We start from the raw sequence: 20,252 nt of genomic DNA, 5'->3' as shown, positions 1-20,252 counted from the left end.
TGTTTAAAACTATGAACTAAAGATAGATAGGTTCCTAAACCTGCTGCTTTTGTGGCAGACAAAAGGAACTGAAGCTTAAGTACTGTCTTGGATATATATACTATCTGGGGAAATGGGCAGGGTTACTGCCAAAATGTTTCAATTCATAATAGCTAGAAGATTCCGAACTGTTTTGCGCATGCACAGAAAACCCATATATGCAACTTCACAGAGACCACAAAAAGAAAGACTGAATGTGACTGTGACGGTAGTAGGGATGGAGGGTGGGAGGAGAGTGAAGAGTTCCAGCAGTGTGGGATTGAGTATGAGTGGCAATTTACTGCTGCAGTTTGCTAGCAAACTGCATATTTTCCTAGTCACACTAACAAATGTTAGTGGCAACTTCAAGAGAAGTGGGGCCACATGGGTCTGGGACTGCATGCAGCTAGTGGGTTACATCTCCCCCACACCTAATGGGTATGTATGGTGTGATAATAAGACATAGTCTCCTAGATGGACAAATCATAGAATCATAGAGGAAAACATTATCAAAGAACCCCCAACAGATGGGGGGGGGGGGGGGTTGGTTTGTTTTGTTCTATCTAATCTGCCAGCGGATACCATTTTTATGCCCTTGTAGTGGTGGGAGGGGGTTGTTTTGTTTTAAGCTGTTAGCATATACTATTTATGCCTCCAGAGTGTTGATGGGGGTGGGTGGGTGTTTGATTAGGCTAGGTTTGAACTGATGGTTAACAGTGTGCATTATAATATCTTACCACTCATACACTAGCATTTTACAACTGTTCTTGCCTCAGAGACGAGTTATAAAATTCCTTATAATTGGGTCCTATATTTTATTAGCGGAGCCCCGGTGGCAAAGTGCGTTAAAGCACTGAGCTGCAGACCGAAAGGTCCCAGGTTCAAGCCCCAGGAGCGGCGTGAGTGGCCGCTGTTAGCTCCAGCTCCTGCCAACCTAGTAGTTCGAAAATATGCCAATGTGAGTAGATCAATAGGTACCGCTCCGGCGGGAAGGTAACAGCGCTCCATGCAGTCATGCCGGCCACATGACCTTGGAGGTGTCTACGGACAGTGCCGGCTCTTCGGCTTAGAAATGGAGATGAGCACCAACCCCCAGAGTCAGACATGACTGGACTTAACGTCAGGGGAAAACCTTTACCTTTATTTTATTAGCATTTTATGATGTGGCCTTTATTTATATTAGCACCTTAACAGTGTCTTCTTATAACGATTCTTGGCATTACTGTACTTTGTAATCTGGTATATCATTTGTCATCATCTTAAGAGCTGGGAGAAGGATCCAGGCTGAAAGTGAAATTCAGCGGTGATAGCTGACACAGTGACAATACAATGATATATCACAGCTTTTATAGCAGCACCATAAGGTATGGCGAGGTATGAAGTAGGGCAGTAGGGAGGAAGCGGCCCAGGGACTGCAAGAGAATTCTCATGGCCCCTGGTTCACTCCCATATACAAATAGTCTAGGTATCCAAGATGACAGTCCCCCCGGGCTGAAAGTCTTGCTGCTTTAATGCCAGATTGGTGAAAGGACAAAACAACAGCCACCCAGGATTTAATCTTGGATGAGCACGCCAATGTGGATTGCATTACTGAGACCTGGTTTGTGATGACTCATGGGCCATGTAGTCCCGTTCCTAGTGCTGTTGTGAATGATGAAGAGGAAAACTTGGGTTTTCCACCATTTCAGCCAGAAAAGGAACTATCCCAGCCAGAAATTGAGCCTTTGCACCTGCAGGAGGCTTGTCTTCCAGAAATCTGCCAAACAAGCCCTGAGTCGAGTTCTCCCCCTTTTTCGCGCCGTAATTATTATCTCCAGCAAAAAGGAGTGCAACAAGCTAATCGCAGGAGTTTGAGAATTGCAGCAAAGCATTCAGATGATTAAGCCTGCTGCCATGAGAAATTTTAGGGAGTCATACATCTGGACACAGAGATTGACTTTCGTTTCTGATTCCCCAGAGAAGTGTTCTCTGGTGGGAAAACGAGGCCTATTTAGGTTCCTTGCTCCCGAAGGAATCTTGCGGAGTCAATTCGTCAGCTACCGGAGCAGCGTGTGTGGACAGCTACTCCTGTTTTCAAGCCTTTGTTCCTGTTCCAAGCCTTCGTTCTCAGCCTTGTTTTCTCCCCGGATCTTGCCTTGTTTTCCGGACCTCGCCAAGTAATTACCACGGATCTTGTTCTTGCTCCTCGTTTCCTTGTTGCCTTGAATCAAGCTTTGTGTGCCAAGAATCAAGTTATTTCATAGCCTTGCTCAAGTTCATGGACTAAAGGACCTTGTCATCTCCCCTCACTTGCTTGGCAAGTGAGTGTTTCGGTTATTGGATTACAACTTTGGACCTTAATATTTCATATTGGACATTGCTTTTTTGGACTAATTTTGACCTTTCCTGAAAGGTCTACTTCTGGACTATTTCCTATATTTGTTTTTATTAACTTTATATATTTCCTTAATAAAGATATTAGATAGATTCTGGCCTCTGTGTATGGTTATTGGTGCTCTGCAGCCTGGGTCGTGACAGTTTGACTCCGCCTCCCTAAGCACCAATTAACCTAGGCCAGAATGTCTACCGGAGCCGGACCGGGGGCCCAACCACTCAGTTACACCATCGACAAGGATGAAGTGGACCGCATCCGTGATAAGCTCAATGCGCAGGAGGGAGAAATAAGAGGATTGAAGGAACGCGGAATCCGTCTCCCGGCCCTGGCGCTGCCAACCAAGTTTACTGGAGAAGCTTCTAAGGTTCATGTTTTCCGTCGCCAATGCCAGGCTTATCTAGAGGCCCGTAATGCCGAGTTTCCCCAAGAAGACATCAAGGTGGCGTGGATCTACAGTCTCCTAGACGGGCCAGCGGCCAACTGGGCGACGGCACTGTTCGACCAAGACTCCCCACATCTAAGATCAGCGCAACAATTCTTGGATCACATTAAGGCGACTTGGGGGATTGAGGACAATTTGGAGGCAGCCGGCCACAAACTCCGGCGCCTCTCCCAAGGGGACAGACCCATGTCCCAGTACATAGCCGAGTTCCGAGTGCTGGCCCATAACACCGGATGGAACGATATAGCCCTCAGAGGACAATTTCGGGAGGGTCTCAACATCGAGATGCTGGAGGAAATCTCCAAGGTGGATCCTCCACACTCTCTTGAAGCACTCATTGATCAATGTTTACGAGCTGAAGTCATGATTGCCAACAGAAGACAATGGATCCGAGGCCAGAGCGGTAGGACCGGAGCGAGACCTCCCGCTCCCACCGGCGTCCAGCCGCGCCCAGCGTGGAGACCCCCGCCACCAGCCCCATACCCCAGAGGAAGCGAGGAGGTGCCGATGCAGTTGGGCAATGTGCGTCCCAGATTAGATGCCGCCGAGAAGGCCCGTCGCCAACGCCTAAATCTCTGTTGGTACTGCGGAAACGGGGGCCACTTTGCCAGAGAGTGTCCAGCCAAAGGGAAGCCCGCCGCTCGTCTGGCGGCGGCGTCCTCCACGGAGACGAAGACGTCTGAGGCGGCTGGCGCACAGCCGGCGGGGGAAGCCAGCGACCGGGCGTAGAGAGGCTCGCCAACCCGGTCAAAAAACCCACTCAAGAGCCGCCAACCGGGGTCCTATTTCTTCTAGTGGTCACCTTGTGGTCAGCAAAAAAAGGACCCGTCATGGTCCATGCCATGATAGACTCAGGAGCCACAAACAACTTCATTGACAGAGAGTATGCCGACTCTCTGGGATTACAATATCACGACTTCGAGAACGCCCGTGTGGTGCAAGCCATCGATGGCCGCCCCCTCAAGACAGGTCCAGTAAGCCAGTGGTCGGAACCCACCAGAATGTGGATAAGGGAACACATGGAAGAGATTTCCTTCTTTGTTACCGAGGTTCCCCACTTCCCTGTGATTTTGGGAATTCCATGGCTGACACTCCACGACCCAAGCATCTCCTGGTCCAACAGAGAACTGCAGTTTGCTTCAAAATATTGCCAAAACCATTGCCTTGTAGCCAAGGTATGCCATGCCACAGACGCTGAACCCATCATCACCTTGCCCAAGAAGTACTCAGAATATTGGGATGTATTCAATGAAAAAGAAGCCGAGAGACTACCCCCACATAGACCTTATGACTGTGCCATTGACTTGGTGGAGGGGGCCCCGATTCCGCGAGGACACCTCTACTCCCTGACTGAACCAGAGCAAGAAGCTCTCAGGGAGTTCTTAGAGACAAACCTCCGCAAGGGGTTTATCAGACCCTCTCAATCCCCAGCCGCTTCTCCAGTGATGTTTGTGAAAAAGAAGTCAGGGGACCTACGCTTGGTGGTGGACTATAGAGCATTGAACAATATCACTAAACGAAACCGGTATCCCCTGCCTTTGATCTCAGACCTCTTAGACCGGCTTCGAGGGGCTAAAGTTTACACCAAACTGGATCTTCGAGGAGCTTATAATCTAGTTCGCATCAGGGAAGGGGACGAGTGGAAGACTGCCTTCCAGACAAAATTCGGTTTATTCGAAACCCTGGTTATGAATTTCGGTTTATGTGGAGCTCCCGCAACGTTCCAGCATTTTGTCAACGATATCTTTCAGGATTATCTAGATCGGTTCCTGATTATCTACCTGGACGATTTTTTGGTGTTTTCTAGATCACAATCAGAACATGAGAATCACGTCAGAATGGTGTTACAACGATTGCGAGACCACGGACTTTATGCCAAGTTGGAAAAATGCGCTTTTGATCTACAAGAGGTAGATTTCCTGGGATATCGTGTCTCGCCACTAGGGCTCACCATGGACCCGGCAAAGGTCACAGCAGTATTGGAATGGCGGGCGCCAACCAACAAGAAAGAGGTGCAACGATTCTTGGGGTTCGCGAACTACTACCGCAAGTTCATTCCAGACTTTGCCCGCTGGTCTGACCCAATCACCAGCTGCATCCGTGGGAAACAGCCTTTCCGCTGGACAGATCAAGCAGAGAAAGGTTTCCAGCAACTAAAGAAATTATTCACGTCCCAGCCAATCCTTCAGCATCCAGACCCTGAAACCCCTTTTGTCGTGCAGGCGGACGCCTCCGATGTGGCGATTGGGGCTGTACTCCTACAACCAGTGGGAGATCATCTCCATCCTTGTGCCTTTTATTCCCGTCAATTTGACTGCACCAGAGAGAAATTACACTATTTGGGAAAAAGAACTTTTGGCCATAAAGGCAGCCTTTGAAACTTGGAGACATTGGTTAGAAGGGGCCAAATATCCCATTGAAGTCCATACTGATCATCGGAATCTAGAGCATCTAAGAACTGCCCGCAAGCTAAATCAGAGGCAACAACGCTGGGCTTTATTCTTTGAACGGTTTAACTTCCAAATTCATTATGTAACCCCAGCCCAGACCAAGCAAGCAGATGCCCTGTCACGGAAACCGGAATACGCTGCAGGGCGCAAGGAGACCTTTGAGTCCCAGCTGCTACAACCCGAGAACTTTGCCACGCTCACAGTGGGAAACACCAAATCCACTCCCATTGAATCAACTCCCTCTACTCCAGGCCCCCTTTGTGCTCAGGAAATCAGGGCTAGTCAGCAAGCAGATGCTTGGGCACAAGACCAACTTCGCCAAGGGCTACGTTTTCCCTTTTCGCTCAAGGATGGGCTACTTTGCTATAGAAATCATGTTTACATCCCCCCAGGACCGGGCAGGGAAAAAAACACTTCGTCTGTGTCATGACTGCAAGCCAGCAGGGCATTTCGGACTATTCAAAACCATGCATTCGATCCTAAGAGACTTCTGGTGGCCCAAGATCCGCAAGGATGTGGAGAAATATGTCAACACCTGCCCAGTATGCCAGCGCTCCAAGACAAGAAGGGAAAGACCCTCAGGGCTTCTGCATCCCCTCCCTACCCCATCCCACCCATGGGAAATAATCTCTGCGGATTTTATCACTGATCTACCACCTTCCTGCGGATTCACCACGATCCTAGTGGTGGTGGACCTTTTTACCAAGTTAGCCCATTTCATTCCCTGTGATGGCCTTCCCACGGCCAAAGAGACTGCAGATCTATTCCTTCAACATGTTTTCAGATTACATGGATTGCCCAAGAGTTTGGTCACAGACCGTGGGTCCCAATTCACCTCTCGGTTCTGGAAAGCACTACAAAAACTATTGGGCATAGACTCTCGTTTATCTTCGGCTCACCATCCCCAAACGGATGGGCAAACTGAGCGCACCAATGCCACTTTGGAACAATACCTTCGCTGTTATGTGAACTACCAGCAGGACAATTGGGTTTCCCTGTTACCGCTGTCAGAGTTTGCCTACAACAATGGGGTCCAGGCTTCAACTAAAGAAACCCCGTTCTTTGCAAACTACGGCTTCCATCCACGTTTCTTTCCTCCTGTCATTGAAACCTCAGAAGTTCCCGCAGCAGAGGACTGGCTGCAGGAACTCACAGCGGTGCAACAACTTTTGCTCCAGCAACTGGACCAAGCTAAGGAGGACTATAAACGCCACGCTGATAAACATCGCCAGCCGGGCCCCGAAATCAAGGTAGGAGACCGGGTTCTTCTGTCCACTCGCTTTTTGCCCTCCCATCGCCCTTGCCGGAAATTAGATGCCCGTTTCATTGGGCCCTACCCAGTGGTGGCGCAACTTAACCCCGTGACTTTCAAACTCCAACTTCCGCGCTCTATGCGCATTCATCCAGTGTTTCATCGCTCTCTGCTCCTTCCGGCGGAAGGTGTGCGCCCTGATGCAGACCGGCCGGCCCCCACTCCTATTTTGGTGGATGGGGAGGAGGAATTCGAGGTTCAGGACATTTTGGATTCTCGCTTTCACCGCCGCCGCCTACAATATCTCATTGACTGGGTGGGTTTTGGCCCCGAGGAACGTTCTTGGGAAGACGCTTCCACAGTCCATGCCCCCGATTTAACCCGCCGCTTCCATCTGACCTATCCCGCCAAGCCGCGGCCTCGCGCCTCGGGGAGAGAGTCCCAGTTTGAGAGGGGGCTTGAGGAGGGGGATAGTGTGATGACTCATGGGCCATGTAGTCCCGTTCCTAGTGCTGTTGTGAATGATGAAGAGGAAAACTTGGGTTTTCCACCATTTCAGCCAGAAAAGGAACTATCCCAGCCAGAAATTGAGCCTTTGCACCTGCAGGAGGCTTGTCTTCCAGAAATCTGCCAAACAAGCCCTGAGTCGAGTTCTCCCCCTTTTTCGCGCCGTAATTATTATCTCCAGCAAAAAGGAGTGCAACAAGCTAATCGCAGGAGTTTGAGAATTGCAGCAAAGCATTCAGATGATTAAGCCTGCTGCCATGAGAAATTTTAGGGAGTCATACATCTGGACACAGAGATTGACTTTCGTTTCTGATTCCCCAGAGAAGTGTTCTCTGGTGGGAAAACGAGGCCTATTTAGGTTCCTTGCTCCCGAAGGAATCTTGCGGAGTCAATTCGTCAGCTACCGGAGCAGCGTGTGTGGACAGCTACTCCTGTTTTCAAGCCTTTGTTCCTGTTCCAAGCCTTCGTTCTCAGCCTTGTTTTCTCCCCGGATCTTGCCTTGTTTTCCGGACCTCGCCAAGTAATTACCACGGATCTTGTTCTTGCTCCTCGTTTCCTTGTTGCCTTGAATCAAGCTTTGTGTGCCAAGAATCAAGTTATTTCATAGCCTTGCTCAAGTTCATGGACTAAAGGACCTTGTCATCTCCCCTCACTTGCTTGGCAAGTGAGTGTTTCGGTTATTGGATTACAACTTTGGACCTTAATATTTCATATTGGACATTGCTTTTTTGGACTAATTTTGACCTTTCCTGAAAGGTCTACTTCTGGACTATTTCCTATACTTGTTTTTATTAATAAAGATATTAGATAGATTCTGGCCTCTGCGTATGGTTATTGGTGCTCTGCAGCCTGGGTCGTGACATGGTTGGACCAAGGGGGGCAGTGAATCTCTCCCATCTATGCCCACCAGGTTTCAATGTGCAAGACCTGAGGGACCCGAGGGACGGGGGGGGAGGAATTGCAGTGGTATATCAAGATTACACCCACCTGGTCAGGTGCCCTGTCACACAGTCAACCACATTTGCGAGTGTCTATCTAAGAGTGAGTGGCCAAAACAGAACAGGGATTCTGTTGGTGTACTGTCAACCCCACTACACAACAGTCTCCCTGCCTGATCTAGCTGGGGTGATCTTGGGCCTAATGTTGGAGTCCCAACGGCTAGTAATGCTGGAGGACTTCAACATCCATGCTAAGACCTCCCTGTCAGGAGTGGCTCAGGACTTCATGGCTTCTATGACAACCGTGGAAACAGTAGTAAGACTTTATTAAAGAAACAAAATCTCCCCCTTCCTAGGCAAAGTTCTAGAGAAGGCGGTGGTCTCACAACTCCAAAGTTTCTTTGATGAAACAAATTATCTGGATCTATTTCAATCTGATTTCAGAGCTGGCTATGAAACAGGGATGGAATCGGTTGCCTTGGTAGATGATCTATGAAGAGAGCTAGACAGGGAGAATGTGTCCCTGCTAGTTCTTCTAGACCTCTCAGCGGCATTTGATACCATCAATAATGGTATCGTTCTGGGTCATCTTTCCAAGATGGGACTGGGAGGCATTGTTTTAAAGTGGCTCTGGTACTTCCTGGAGAACCATATGCAGTTGGTGGAGCTGGAGGTCTCCTGTTCGATTCCCTGGCTGGTGACCTGTGGATTCTCATAGAGTTCAGTTCTATCCCTAATGCTATTTAACATTTACATGAAACCACTGGGAGACATCATCCGGAATTCTGGAGTTCGGTGTCAAATTTATGCTGACAACACCCAACTCTAGTACTCCTGCCCCTAAATCAGTGCTTGTCATCAGTAATGGACTTTTTTTTTTCGGGTCAGGAGCAACCGGAGTTGCTTCTGGAGTGAGAGAATTGGCCGTCTGCAAGGACATTGCCCAGGGGACGCCCGGATGTTTTGATGTTTTTACCATCCTTGTGGGAGGCTTCTCTCATGTCCCCGCATGGAGCTGGAGCTGGAGCTGATAGAGGGAGCTCATCCACACTCTCCCCAGGTGGGATTCGAACCTGGCAGCTTTCAGGTCAGCAACCCAACCGACAAGTCACTTAGTCCACTACGCCATCTGGGGGCTCCAGTAATGGACTGCATGAGGGCTAATAAATTGAAATTAAATCCAGACAAAACAGAGGTGCTCCTGGTCAGTCGGGAGGCGGATCAGGGTGTGGGGTTAGAGCCTGTGTTGGATGGGGTCACACTCTCCCTGAAGACACAGGTTCGCAGTCTGGGGGTGATCCTGGACTCTTCACCGACCCTGGAATGCCAGGTGTCAGCGGTGGCCAGGAGTGCCTTTGCACAGTTAAAACTTGTGCACCAGCTGCGTCCATACCTTGAGTCACCTGATCTGGCCACAGTAGTGCTTTATTCACATCCCATTTGGACTACTGCAACACTCCCTATGTGGGGCTGCCTTTGAAGACAGTTCAGAAGCCGCAAATGGTCCAAAGACCGGCAGCCAGGTTACTAATTAAGAGTGCCGTACAGGGAGAGAACCACTCCCATGTTGTGGTAGCTGCACTGGCTGCCTGTCTGCTTCCGGGCTAAATACAAAGTATTGGTTATTATCTATAAAGCCCTAAATGGTTTGGGCCCAGACAATTTGAAAAACCGCATCTCTGACTACAAACCAGCTCCACCCCCGTCTCAAGCACGGTTAATGGGGATGAGAGGGATGGCCTCTGTGGTCGTCCCACTCCTTTGGAACTCCTTCCTTAAATAAATAAAAACAGTTCCCACCCTCTTATCCTTTGTAAAGCTTTTAAAAACTCATTTATGCATCTTAACATATGGAGGAAGACTAGTACACCTTTATATATATCCTCGCCTAGATATTGGACCTACTTCAGCCTGTGGAAATTGTGTGTCATGGGTTATATTATGTTTATTTAAGTTTAATTATGTATTGTTTTTATTTAGTTGTATATGTTTATTTTGAGATTATTTTATCCATTGTTTTGATTTGTTTTATTAGTTTGTTTTCAGCACTGAATGTTGGCCATTTTGTTACTTTTGTTGGAAATCACCCTGAGTCCCCTCAGTGAGATAGGGTAGGGTACAAATAAAGTATCATCATCATCATCATCATCATCATCATCATCATCATCATCATCATCATCATCATCATCCTGCCTCGGCTTAAAACCCTCCAGAGAAGGAGACTCCACCACACTTGGAGGCAGCATATTCCATTGCCAAACAGATCTTACTGTCAGGAAGTTCTTCCTAATGTATAGGTGGAATCATTTCCCTGCAATTTGAATCCATTACTCTAAGTCCTAGTCTCCAGAGCAGCAAAGAATAAGCTTCCCCCATGGTATCCTTTCAAATATTTAAACATGGTTATCAGTTTTCTTTTTTCTTAGCTAAACTTACCCAGTCCCTCAGCAATTCCTCATAGGGCTCGGTTTCATTTTGGCCGCCCTTATCAGGACATGTTCAAGCTTGTCAATATCTTTGAACTGCAGTGCCCAACACTGGATACAATGCAGAATAGAGTGGAACTATGACTTCCCCTGATCTAGACACTATACTCCTATTGAGGAAGCCTAGAATCACACTGGCTTTTTTAGTTGCTGCATCATACTGTTAACTCATGTTCAACTTGTGGTCTAACAAGATTCCTAGATCCCTTTCACATGGACTGTCTTCAAGCTAGGTGTTTCCCATCCTATAACTGTGCATTTCATTTTTATTGCCTAAGTATGGTACTGTATATTTATCCTTATGGAAATTCATTTTGTTAGTTCTGGTCCAGCTCTCTATGCAGTATTTGAACTGCGATATGTGAACTGTGAAATCACAACAATGATCAAACCAAAGTGAAACAATGTTATGAAACAGTATTAAATGTCAAACTTAGAATCAGTGGAATTTAAAGGTATTTTGAGAAGCTTTACTTTGTTGTTTAATATAAGCATAATTATCATAGACCTTTTTCGTCACTGCAATCCCCAAAACAATTAGCAACCACTCAAGTCACGTTCTATTTCCACGTCTTATTTTTGCCCAAGTACATATTCATGATGTGTTTAGGAGCACAGCATGCAAGGACAACCAATGGGTTAATTCATCCCTTAGTAATTTCTAACCAAAAAGAATATGCTAATGGCATGCTTCAAGGACTAATGCTATTACATTTTTGTTCCAAATCACAGCTATTTAAAAAGAAAAACCTCAAGTATAATGAACAAACTGAATATTATTGAAGAAAAGATAAATTTAAGAATTAACTGAGAAAGCAGGTTTGCAAAATAAAATATTGCCCAGAAAACTAATGCAACAACTAAGAGCCAATTAATGAAACATGAAGAAATCGGGCTGTTGTGTGTTTTCCGGGCTGTATGGCCATGTTCCAGAAGTATTCTGGAAGAACCTCTGAGGATGCCTGCCATATATGTGGGTAAAATGTCAGGAGAGAATACTTCTGGAACATGGCCATACAGCCTGGAAAACACACAACAACCCGGCCATGAAAGCCTTCGACAACACACAAAGAAACATTTCACATGCAACGACTATTATTTGTGGATGGAGATACAACAGGAAATATTTTGAATAAATTAATATATATGTTATGTAAAAGTTTTACCTGCTGTAAATGTACTGGTATCCATGTTTCATTGCTTTCTTCAGCTATTTCTAATGTAAGTGTGCTTCTGTTTGTGACCATAAAAAAAGGAGTGAAGCTCACTATTCTAGTGAGATTAAAGCTGCTGTTATTTATAGTGACACCAACCTGGAAAGGAAAAAAAAGTTGTTATATCTCATCTGTCTTGCTCTTGTGGTATCTACAGACTGGCAGTTTTTGCATAATGTGCTAGCATATTTTGAAGAAGACAAAGAAAATAAAGTGCACACTGTATCACATATAACATTGTCAGCTCATCACTCCTCCTGTTCTCACATGAACATATTTACAAACATACAATGTTTCCTTATACTACACTGGATTATTGGTCCATCTGGCACCGTATTATGTATAAACGCTCAAGGATTCAAAAAATAGTGTTTTCCAATCCTTCCTATCTTTGGTGATCTTATGAATGCGATAGTCACAATGACATCAACAGCTCTGCTTAGTTTTGGAAGACCCAAGGCCTTAGCTTCTTTGATAGAGTCTATTCACTTATAATGTGGTTGTCCTTTTTTCCTACCTTTTCTCTGCCTTTGCACTTGCTTCCTTAACATTCTAAAATAATTGTTATGTCTTCACTGTTTTCTGCTAGTTGGATCTCTACATATAAAGGATGTACAGTAGAGTCTCACTTATCCAAGGTTCTGGATTATCCAAGCCATTTTTGTAGTCAATGTTTTCAATACATTGTGATATTTTGATGCTAAATTTGAAATACAGTAATTACAACATAACATTACTGCGTATTGAACTACTTTTTCTGTCAAATTTGTTTATAACATGATGTTTTAGTGCTTAATTTGTAAAATCACAACCTACTTTGATGTTTAATAGGCTTTTCCTTAATCCCTCCTTATTATCCAAGATATTCGCTTATCCAAGCTTCTGCCGGCCCGTTTAGCTTGGATAAGTGAGACTCTACTGTATATGCATTTAGGACTTTTTACTTTCAGAGTATATTCTGCTACAGTACTATGACATTGCCATGCCAAAGGAGTTCTTTGAATTTTTGCCATAGGAGCTCACACAACAGCAGCAACAAAAATAGTTTAAATGTCTAAACATCAACTTTCTATTTTATTAAAGAATATTTGTGAGTAGTATATACAATATTTTTGCTATTCCTTTTTCATATTGTGCTATTTTAACATTTTTGAAATTGTGCCACCATTCATATATAAATGTTGTTAATTTAGTATGCTAATGTGTTGGCTAGTGAATGTACACCAAAGCTACACTTTCTTAGAATCCACTGAGTAATGATTTAGTGTTATTTATTGGGAAAAACAAAATAAAAATGCTGTTGGAAAATGGCTTTTTAAAATATAAGTTTTGTTCTGGGAGACTGAAGAAGAGGATTGAAAGAAAAAGCAAAGAATTATCTGATCCTTAATCCTACAATCTTAATTTTTGTTGTTGTGTGCCTTCAAGTTGTTTGTGAGTTATGGCAACCCTGAGGTAAACCTACCAAAAAAGGGGTGGTGGTGGTCAAAACTACTTCAAAGGGAGTTTGCCTTTGCTTTCCAATAAGGCTAAGAGAGTGTGACTTGCTCAAGGTCACCAAGTGGGTTTCCACTGTTGACTGGGGATCTAAACCCTGTCTCACCAGTTGGGGTCCAATACTCAAACTTACTACGCTAGTCTAGTTTACATATTTATTCATAGACACCTCTCAAAGAATTAGATAGGACTATGCTTTACATACACATGTGTATTATGCTTGCTACAAATATAAATGTATTTGATGAAACTACTCACTTGGTAGTCCTTCTTGGGTCCTTTACATTTAACAAAGCCATGACTGCCAACTGTATCCAGAGAAAAGTGATCAGAAAGATCACTATCTGTCACCATGAGTTGAACCTGTAAAAGGAGAACATCTATTATACTGTCTTCATTATTGTTAAAAATTGGAAAATAAAATTGGCTGTCATTTGGAAGATAAGAGTTTTCATTCTCTCTTCATACGTACAGATGTTCAGATCTCAATAGGTACTGGACATGTTCAATCCTCCTTGGGTTGCAATTTTTTGCCTACATATTTTTTGTACTTTTGGAAACTTTAGCATTCAGTAACTTATATTTGTACTTTCTCTTGTTTCCCAGAAGCTCTGTTTTTGTTGTCATAACTGAGAACCTTAGTGTAATGTGTGAAAGCTAGTCTACGAAATACAAAAACTATTCAAAATAAAATTAAGTCTTAAGCATTGTGTTACACAGAATACCCTTTCCTTTACTCAAAATCACATGAGGCAGGAAAATAATGCATTAACTTGTGATATAAAACAGCATCAGCATTATCAATAACTTACCAAAATCCAATCTATCATTATCATCAGGGAATGTACAACATTACATGCAATACCCTGTTACATTTATTGAAAAGTCCAAGACAAAAACATTCATTCTCTCTCCCTCTCCCTCCCTCTCTCTCTTACACACACACACTACTAGTGGATGCACAGGCTAATTAACATAATTCTATACTTACACACATAATTAATTGTCTGAAATTACCTTGTTTTCATTGTAAAAATATTTAGGTTGGAAAGAAAAAAGAAGTGGCATTTTATATTCAGGTGGATGTTTTCGGTGAATACCATCCGCTTTGTACTGTAGCATTCGACCAGTCTTATTTACCATCCAATATGGACTGTGAATTGCAACAATCATTTGTCCTGTGGCATATGTTACATGCATAGCAATATCTAGTTCTAAGTTATCAAGGTCCGTAATGCAGGAGAATGTGATGAAACCAATTTCTTCCTGATCCGTTTGGATGGGGTATTCTGCAGTCCAATTTTTATTGAGATAATTCAGTAATTGCAAGTCCAGCTTGGTCTCATCTAACACTGCATTATGAATCTGAGCTGAACATCCATCTTCCAGAATGTTGTATGACATATTATCCCCCTTTGGAAAAAATGTGGGATTCAAGTTATAACATGTTCAAAATATATGTATGGTTAATAATCTGATCAATTCAGTAAGAACTGTATATGAAATTCAAGTAAATGTGGAAATGATCAATTACATATTAAGAGAACTATCCAATAGACTGAAAAGTTAACACAAAAGAGATTGCTTTGATTTAAACGTTAATAACCTAAAAATAAATACAATTGCAAGTTGAAAGGGCAAGACTGGTATTTGAATTTCCATTATTTTATTCCATTAAATATATTTCCAGTATGATGGTAAAAAACCCCAATATTTTACCCTTCACATACTTTATCTGAGCTTTACAAAAAAGTATAAAACTGCATGAAGTTTTGAAAATATATTTTTATCAATTGCACCAAAAACAATCTCATCCCATTAATATTCCTATTTCTGTGGTTTAATGACTCTCACATGGTTCTCAGCAAATGTGCTAGGATTAAGAGCTTCAAAATTCAATTTCCTGGAACAGATTAGGATTCTTATTCCAGAGTAGAACAAAAGAGGGTCATATGGATACATGGAATACCACAACCTATAGAATTTATTTTTAAAAAATTCTGGAATAATTTAATTTAAATTAAAAAACCTTACAAGCACTAATTAAACACTATTGATGAATTAATAATTATGAACCCATGCATGTGTGATTTCTTTAATGAATCCATTTGTGGATTATATGTACAATAAACACTGCGCTGAAAGACTGTTTCAATTGCTATACAGAGAATGTCAAAGAAGGAAAATTTCTATTTGAATATATTTATTTTATTTTTTTCACCCCATCTATTCTCCAATGAGCATAAGCTGGCATACACTGCTCTCCCCTCACTTTATCCTTGTAACCACCACAGGATGGTAGCTCAAACTGGAAGATAAGAATTAGCTCAAGGTCATCCCATGAGTTTCATAGTTCTATGGAGACTTGAGTTTGAATCACTCATTACAACACTTATTTTACACGATACACATCTAATGGGTCCACAATCATTTGTCTGATAGTATAGTAAATTAAGTCTGAAGTAATTCTTCCCTGTTATTTTGAAGTACAATTAAAATGCAAAAGGCTGCAATATGTTCATACAAACATAGCTCAGTATATATGAACCCCATGTAAGATATTGTAAAACCTAGAATTTCCTTTTATTTGTAAAATTAATTTTGCTGAATTGTAGTATTTGGAAAAAATGCAACAAAAAGTGTTTGAGAAGTAGGAGATAATATTTTCTGGAGTTAGGTTTGTAACTCCACTTGAAGGAGAACAGATGATGCATAGTCAGATAACAGAATGATATACCAAAGGCTAATAATAACTGAAATCCTAATTAAGATCTGATGACAGAATGGTCAGAAGGTGGTAAGAAAGTTGAGAGACTAGACACCATTTCAGTTTCGTGACATATGCACTTGGTATTCAAGGAATACAGTGATTGAACTGTGGACATGATTAAGGATGTTTTGTTAGATTGGCAGTAAGCTCCATATTTATGGAATACACAATGAAGACAAACTCCAAAGTATAAAAATATTTTGATATGTTCACTAGAATGGTAATAGAAAACCAAAAATATACACTACCTCTAAGGAATAACTAATATGATAAGGAAGAAGATTGCGGAGCAGAACAGAAGGCCATAAATGAACAACATATGGTAAATCCCACTGATCTCCTGTACAAGCAGAACATGTCAAAGTATCTTGCATTGGAACAATATTGATGAGGAGTGGATGATCAGAGGATTTTACAGGCAGACATTTTTTCTGCAACGATTTGCCAAAATTCTTAACCATTTCATCAAAACTAATTCCTTCACTTGAGGAGTACTCTTCAGAAACGTCATGTTCATCCACCATTGGTTTGAAAAACAATAATGATCTGTAAATAAACACACCAGTCACTATTAACTTTAGGCTGTTTTGCAGTATGTTCTACAACAACAACACCACATTTTGTTTGTTACCCACCTCTTTTTGCGGCTCAAGTTGGGGTACAACATAGTTAAAACACAGAGATAAAATAAAATATATTAAAATACACAGAAAGGATTAAATGCAGATTCAAATACACAAGGAAGAAATCTAAACCAAACAATATATAATAAGAAATAATACCATATTAAAAGGGAAGCATTGAAAAAACATAAAACATTTTAAATTTATAAATTATAAAGCAGTAACCCACAGGCATCCAGAATAACAGCATACTGTTTATTAATGTTTATTAAATCAGAAAGTTCTTCACCAGATAACTTAAAAACTAAAATAAAGCAGAGGAGTGTTTAGCAATGTGACTTATGAGACACTAACATTCACTTTACGCACTTTTTAAAATAAGGACAGGTTGCATACCTGTAACTATATTTCATTGAGTGGTCCTCTGTGAATTCACACAGATGGGTCTAAATGCACCTGCATAGGACCTAACAGAAAGCTTCTCCAAGTGGCGGTAACCCCACCCACTCCTCCCCAGAATATAAAAGGTGCCCTGGCTGGTGGCTCCTCAATTTCTAAGCCACAAGCAGCTAGAAAGGAGGAGGCTTGCATGAGTGAGGGGAGGAATGGGCGGGATTGTGTGAATTCACAGAAGCCCACTTGAAGAAACACAGTTACAGGTGAGCAATCTGCCCTTCTTCTTTGTGGTCTCTGTGAATACACATAGACAGAGACTAGCAAGCTGAGGTATAGGAAGGCAGGACACATGTCAAACTGACACCAAGGTAGTGCAAAAACAGAACTCAGTTTATTGAGCAAGTAAATCAGTCATTGACCAGATAACAGCCTGGTCAGAAATGTGCATAGCAATAACATTATAGAGCGACCCCATGTGGTCAAAACAGTTGAATGAGGTAGTTTTACTGAGTAAGAATGGACCCAGAGGGCTTGCTGATAGCATGAATTACAAAAAAATTAAAGGTGTGAACCCATCTAGGCAACACCTAGTGCAAATAATGAGAGAACAGGTACTAAGGTACTCAAGGTGGCTGGGCTGCATAGTCATTAACAGTAACACATAATATCTAGACCAATTTCATCATAGTGCAAAAAGTTTCAAGATTTATAATTCACAGGTAAGAACAAATGGCTGTTGGAGTCCGGGATCCTCACTAAGCAAATTGTGCAGCATATGAATCTTGTCGTAGACATTCTGATGGAGAGCGAAGCTCCAAAATAGCTGAGGCAGAGGAAAAAAGGAAGTGAAGTGCCTTGCTTCCCTGTTCTTCCTGGCCTGTGATGTAAACATCTGGCAGTGCTGGCATGCTCTGACAACATGGCCTTCGCTTTGGCAGAGAAGGCAGAACAAATGGCCACTGGAGTCTGGGATCTTCACTGAGCAAGTTGTGCAGCATATGAATCTTGTTGTCGATATTCTGATGAATAGCAAAACTCTGAGGCGGAGGGAAAAAAGGAACTGAGGCACCGTCGGCCAGGACACCTTTTATGCCCAGGTGAGGTGTGGGTGGGATTACCACCAAAATCTGAAGCTAGAGCTTGGAGAAGCTTTCTGTTAGGTCCTACGCAGGCACAGTGAAACCTATCTGTGTGTATTCACAGAGACCACGAAAAAGAATCCCTTTTCTATTAGACAGATTGTACAAATATAACCAACCTGGATTCAAACTTATAACTCACCCTGAACACTGAGGTCCTCTGTGGGCTGCCTCTTCCAGCCTACCAGAACCCAACCGGCAACTGTCACCCAGAGGACCTTTTATTAACTGCCCCAAGACAGTGGAATGATGTGCCAGCAGGGCTCTGACAGCTAAATCAACTGTCAGAATTTAAGACACAAGGGAAGACCTGTCTCTTCTGGCAGGCCATAGCTTTATTGACAAATTTTAAACTTTAATTTAATATCTAATTCTTGTGTATTTTAATATGTACTGTATATAAATATGTTTTAATATGTGTATTTTAGAGTGCTTTTAAATGACTATGTGTTTTGATTTTGTGTTTTAATAATGTTTTAACCCGCCTCAAGCCGTGAGGAGAGGCGGGTAAGAAATAAAATAATAATAATAATAATAATAATAATAATAATATTATTATTATTATTATTATTATTCCACAATAAATTAAGTGGGTAACCCATTCCAATTTTTCAATTCTACAGACTTTAGAAGTCATGACATCTATGAGTGTAAAATATAAGACCAGACAGTTCAATCCTTTCTAATTGGAAAGAACAATTTTAACTGAAACAATTTTAACTGAAACCACACATACATACACACACACACACACACACACATATATATATAACAGAAAATTGACTTTAAAATATGCTTATTGTAAGTTTTGTATGAAATATAGGTAAACCAAAAAGAAAAAATGAGAGAAAAGGAAAAGGAAAGGAAGAATTACCTGTAAGAGGTCAATGGTATGCTGAATTCATCTTCTGGTAAAGCCACTCCTAAACATTTTCCATCTTCAAAAACACTCAAGGGAATTGAAAAATGATTCTTTATCTAGATGGAGAAATTGAAGACTAAATATACAATGTAATAAAATGGGAAAGGATTATATGTGTTTGTGTGTACACACACACATCAGCATAAGGAAACAAAGACTACCAATCCAAACACCAACAAGATGTCATAACCCCTGTTCAATTTTGGAGAAAGCACAGGTTACAACTCTCTCAATTTATGTACACTTAAATTTGCTTCACTGAAAGTGAGGTTACATCAATCTGTGCTTTTAGCACAGATATTCCATCCATCCTGGAAGCAGAATGAAAATACAAACACAAGTTGTGAACATGTAACTTGTGTTACTTTTTATGGACATGTGTGCATTCGGTTCTGCACCTGTGCAGAGCAGTATGTCTAGACATCCTGGATCTAGAGGTCTGATAGAAGCCTCTTTCTATTTTCTTGTGCACATCTCTCAACTGTCTGATTTTCAGTTTATAGCCAGCAGACACAGTTATAGAAAGATGAGATAAATGTCTGATAAAGAGAGAAGGTGTAGGGTTTCTAGGTGAACAGATGACACACAACGAATATAGAAAGCACAAGCAAGCAATCTGCTTTCTTTGCTGAGGTCTCTTTTTTCATCATATATGTAGATAAGTATTAGTAATTTTACCAGGCTACACAGGTCGGACAGAACCACATGGTTAGGCCAAAAACCACATCAGCTCTGACATGAGCATCAAAATAGTTGTGCTTGATGGAAGGTGGATGGCTGGGACCATGTCATCACTTGATAAGTTCTGGTAGAGCCATACCTCTAAGGAAGGCTGTTGAAGTAGTTACAATTCTTGTGGAATAGTTTCAAATGTATGTAGTATGTAGTATGCTAGCCATCTGATGAAACTATGAGATCATTTTCACTACATGTCGAATGAAACTATAAGATGACAGCAGCTGATCATTATGGATCCAGGGAGTTAAGATGAGAGGTTTGCAGATAAATGGTCATTCTAGATAGGCTGAAGGAAGAATCAACCATATGTGAGTTTATCCCCTTGCACCTATCTGATCAAGACAGGAGCTCTCAAAAATTCCATTCCATTTCAATCCAACCATTAAGTCCCCTTGCCCCCTTCAGTTTGATTTCATAGCCTTGTTAACTGGACAGAAAAACACTGAGCACAGAAAGAATAGACAAGGAAAGTGAGGTATTTTTTCA

General features: G+C 42.3%; 1 protein-coding gene across 3 annotated transcripts in view; it reads right to left on the bottom strand.

Annotated features, from left to right (window-relative positions):
• vps13a (vacuolar protein sorting 13 homolog A) overlaps positions 1–20,252 on the bottom strand; it is a 206,501-nt gene that overhangs the window by 68,565 nt on the left and 117,684 nt on the right. For all 3 annotated transcript variants that reach the window (XR_010003415.1, XM_062972011.1, XM_016991003.2), the window contains exons 46-50: positions 18,981–19,084; positions 16,197–16,494; positions 14,196–14,591; positions 13,437–13,541; positions 11,634–11,780 (exon numbers count right to left, since the gene is read on the bottom strand). Coding sequence is in view for 2 of the 3 variants with exons in the window: in XM_062972011.1 (XP_062828081.1) it covers positions 11,634–11,780; positions 13,437–13,541; positions 14,196–14,591; positions 16,197–16,494; positions 18,981–19,084 (1,050 nt within the window). In the remaining variant the exon portion in view is untranslated. The remainder of the gene's footprint in view (positions 1–11,633; positions 11,781–13,436; positions 13,542–14,195; positions 14,592–16,196; positions 16,495–18,980; positions 19,085–20,252) is intronic.

The sequence above is a fragment of the Anolis carolinensis genome, chromosome 2 (genome assembly GCF_035594765.1).
Source record: "Anolis carolinensis isolate JA03-04 chromosome 2, rAnoCar3.1.pri, whole genome shotgun sequence".
Lineage (NCBI taxonomy): Eukaryota > Metazoa > Chordata > Lepidosauria > Squamata > Dactyloidae > Anolis > Anolis carolinensis.
Note: the sequence above shows the minus strand (reverse complement) of the source record. Positions and strands in the feature narration are given on the sequence as shown.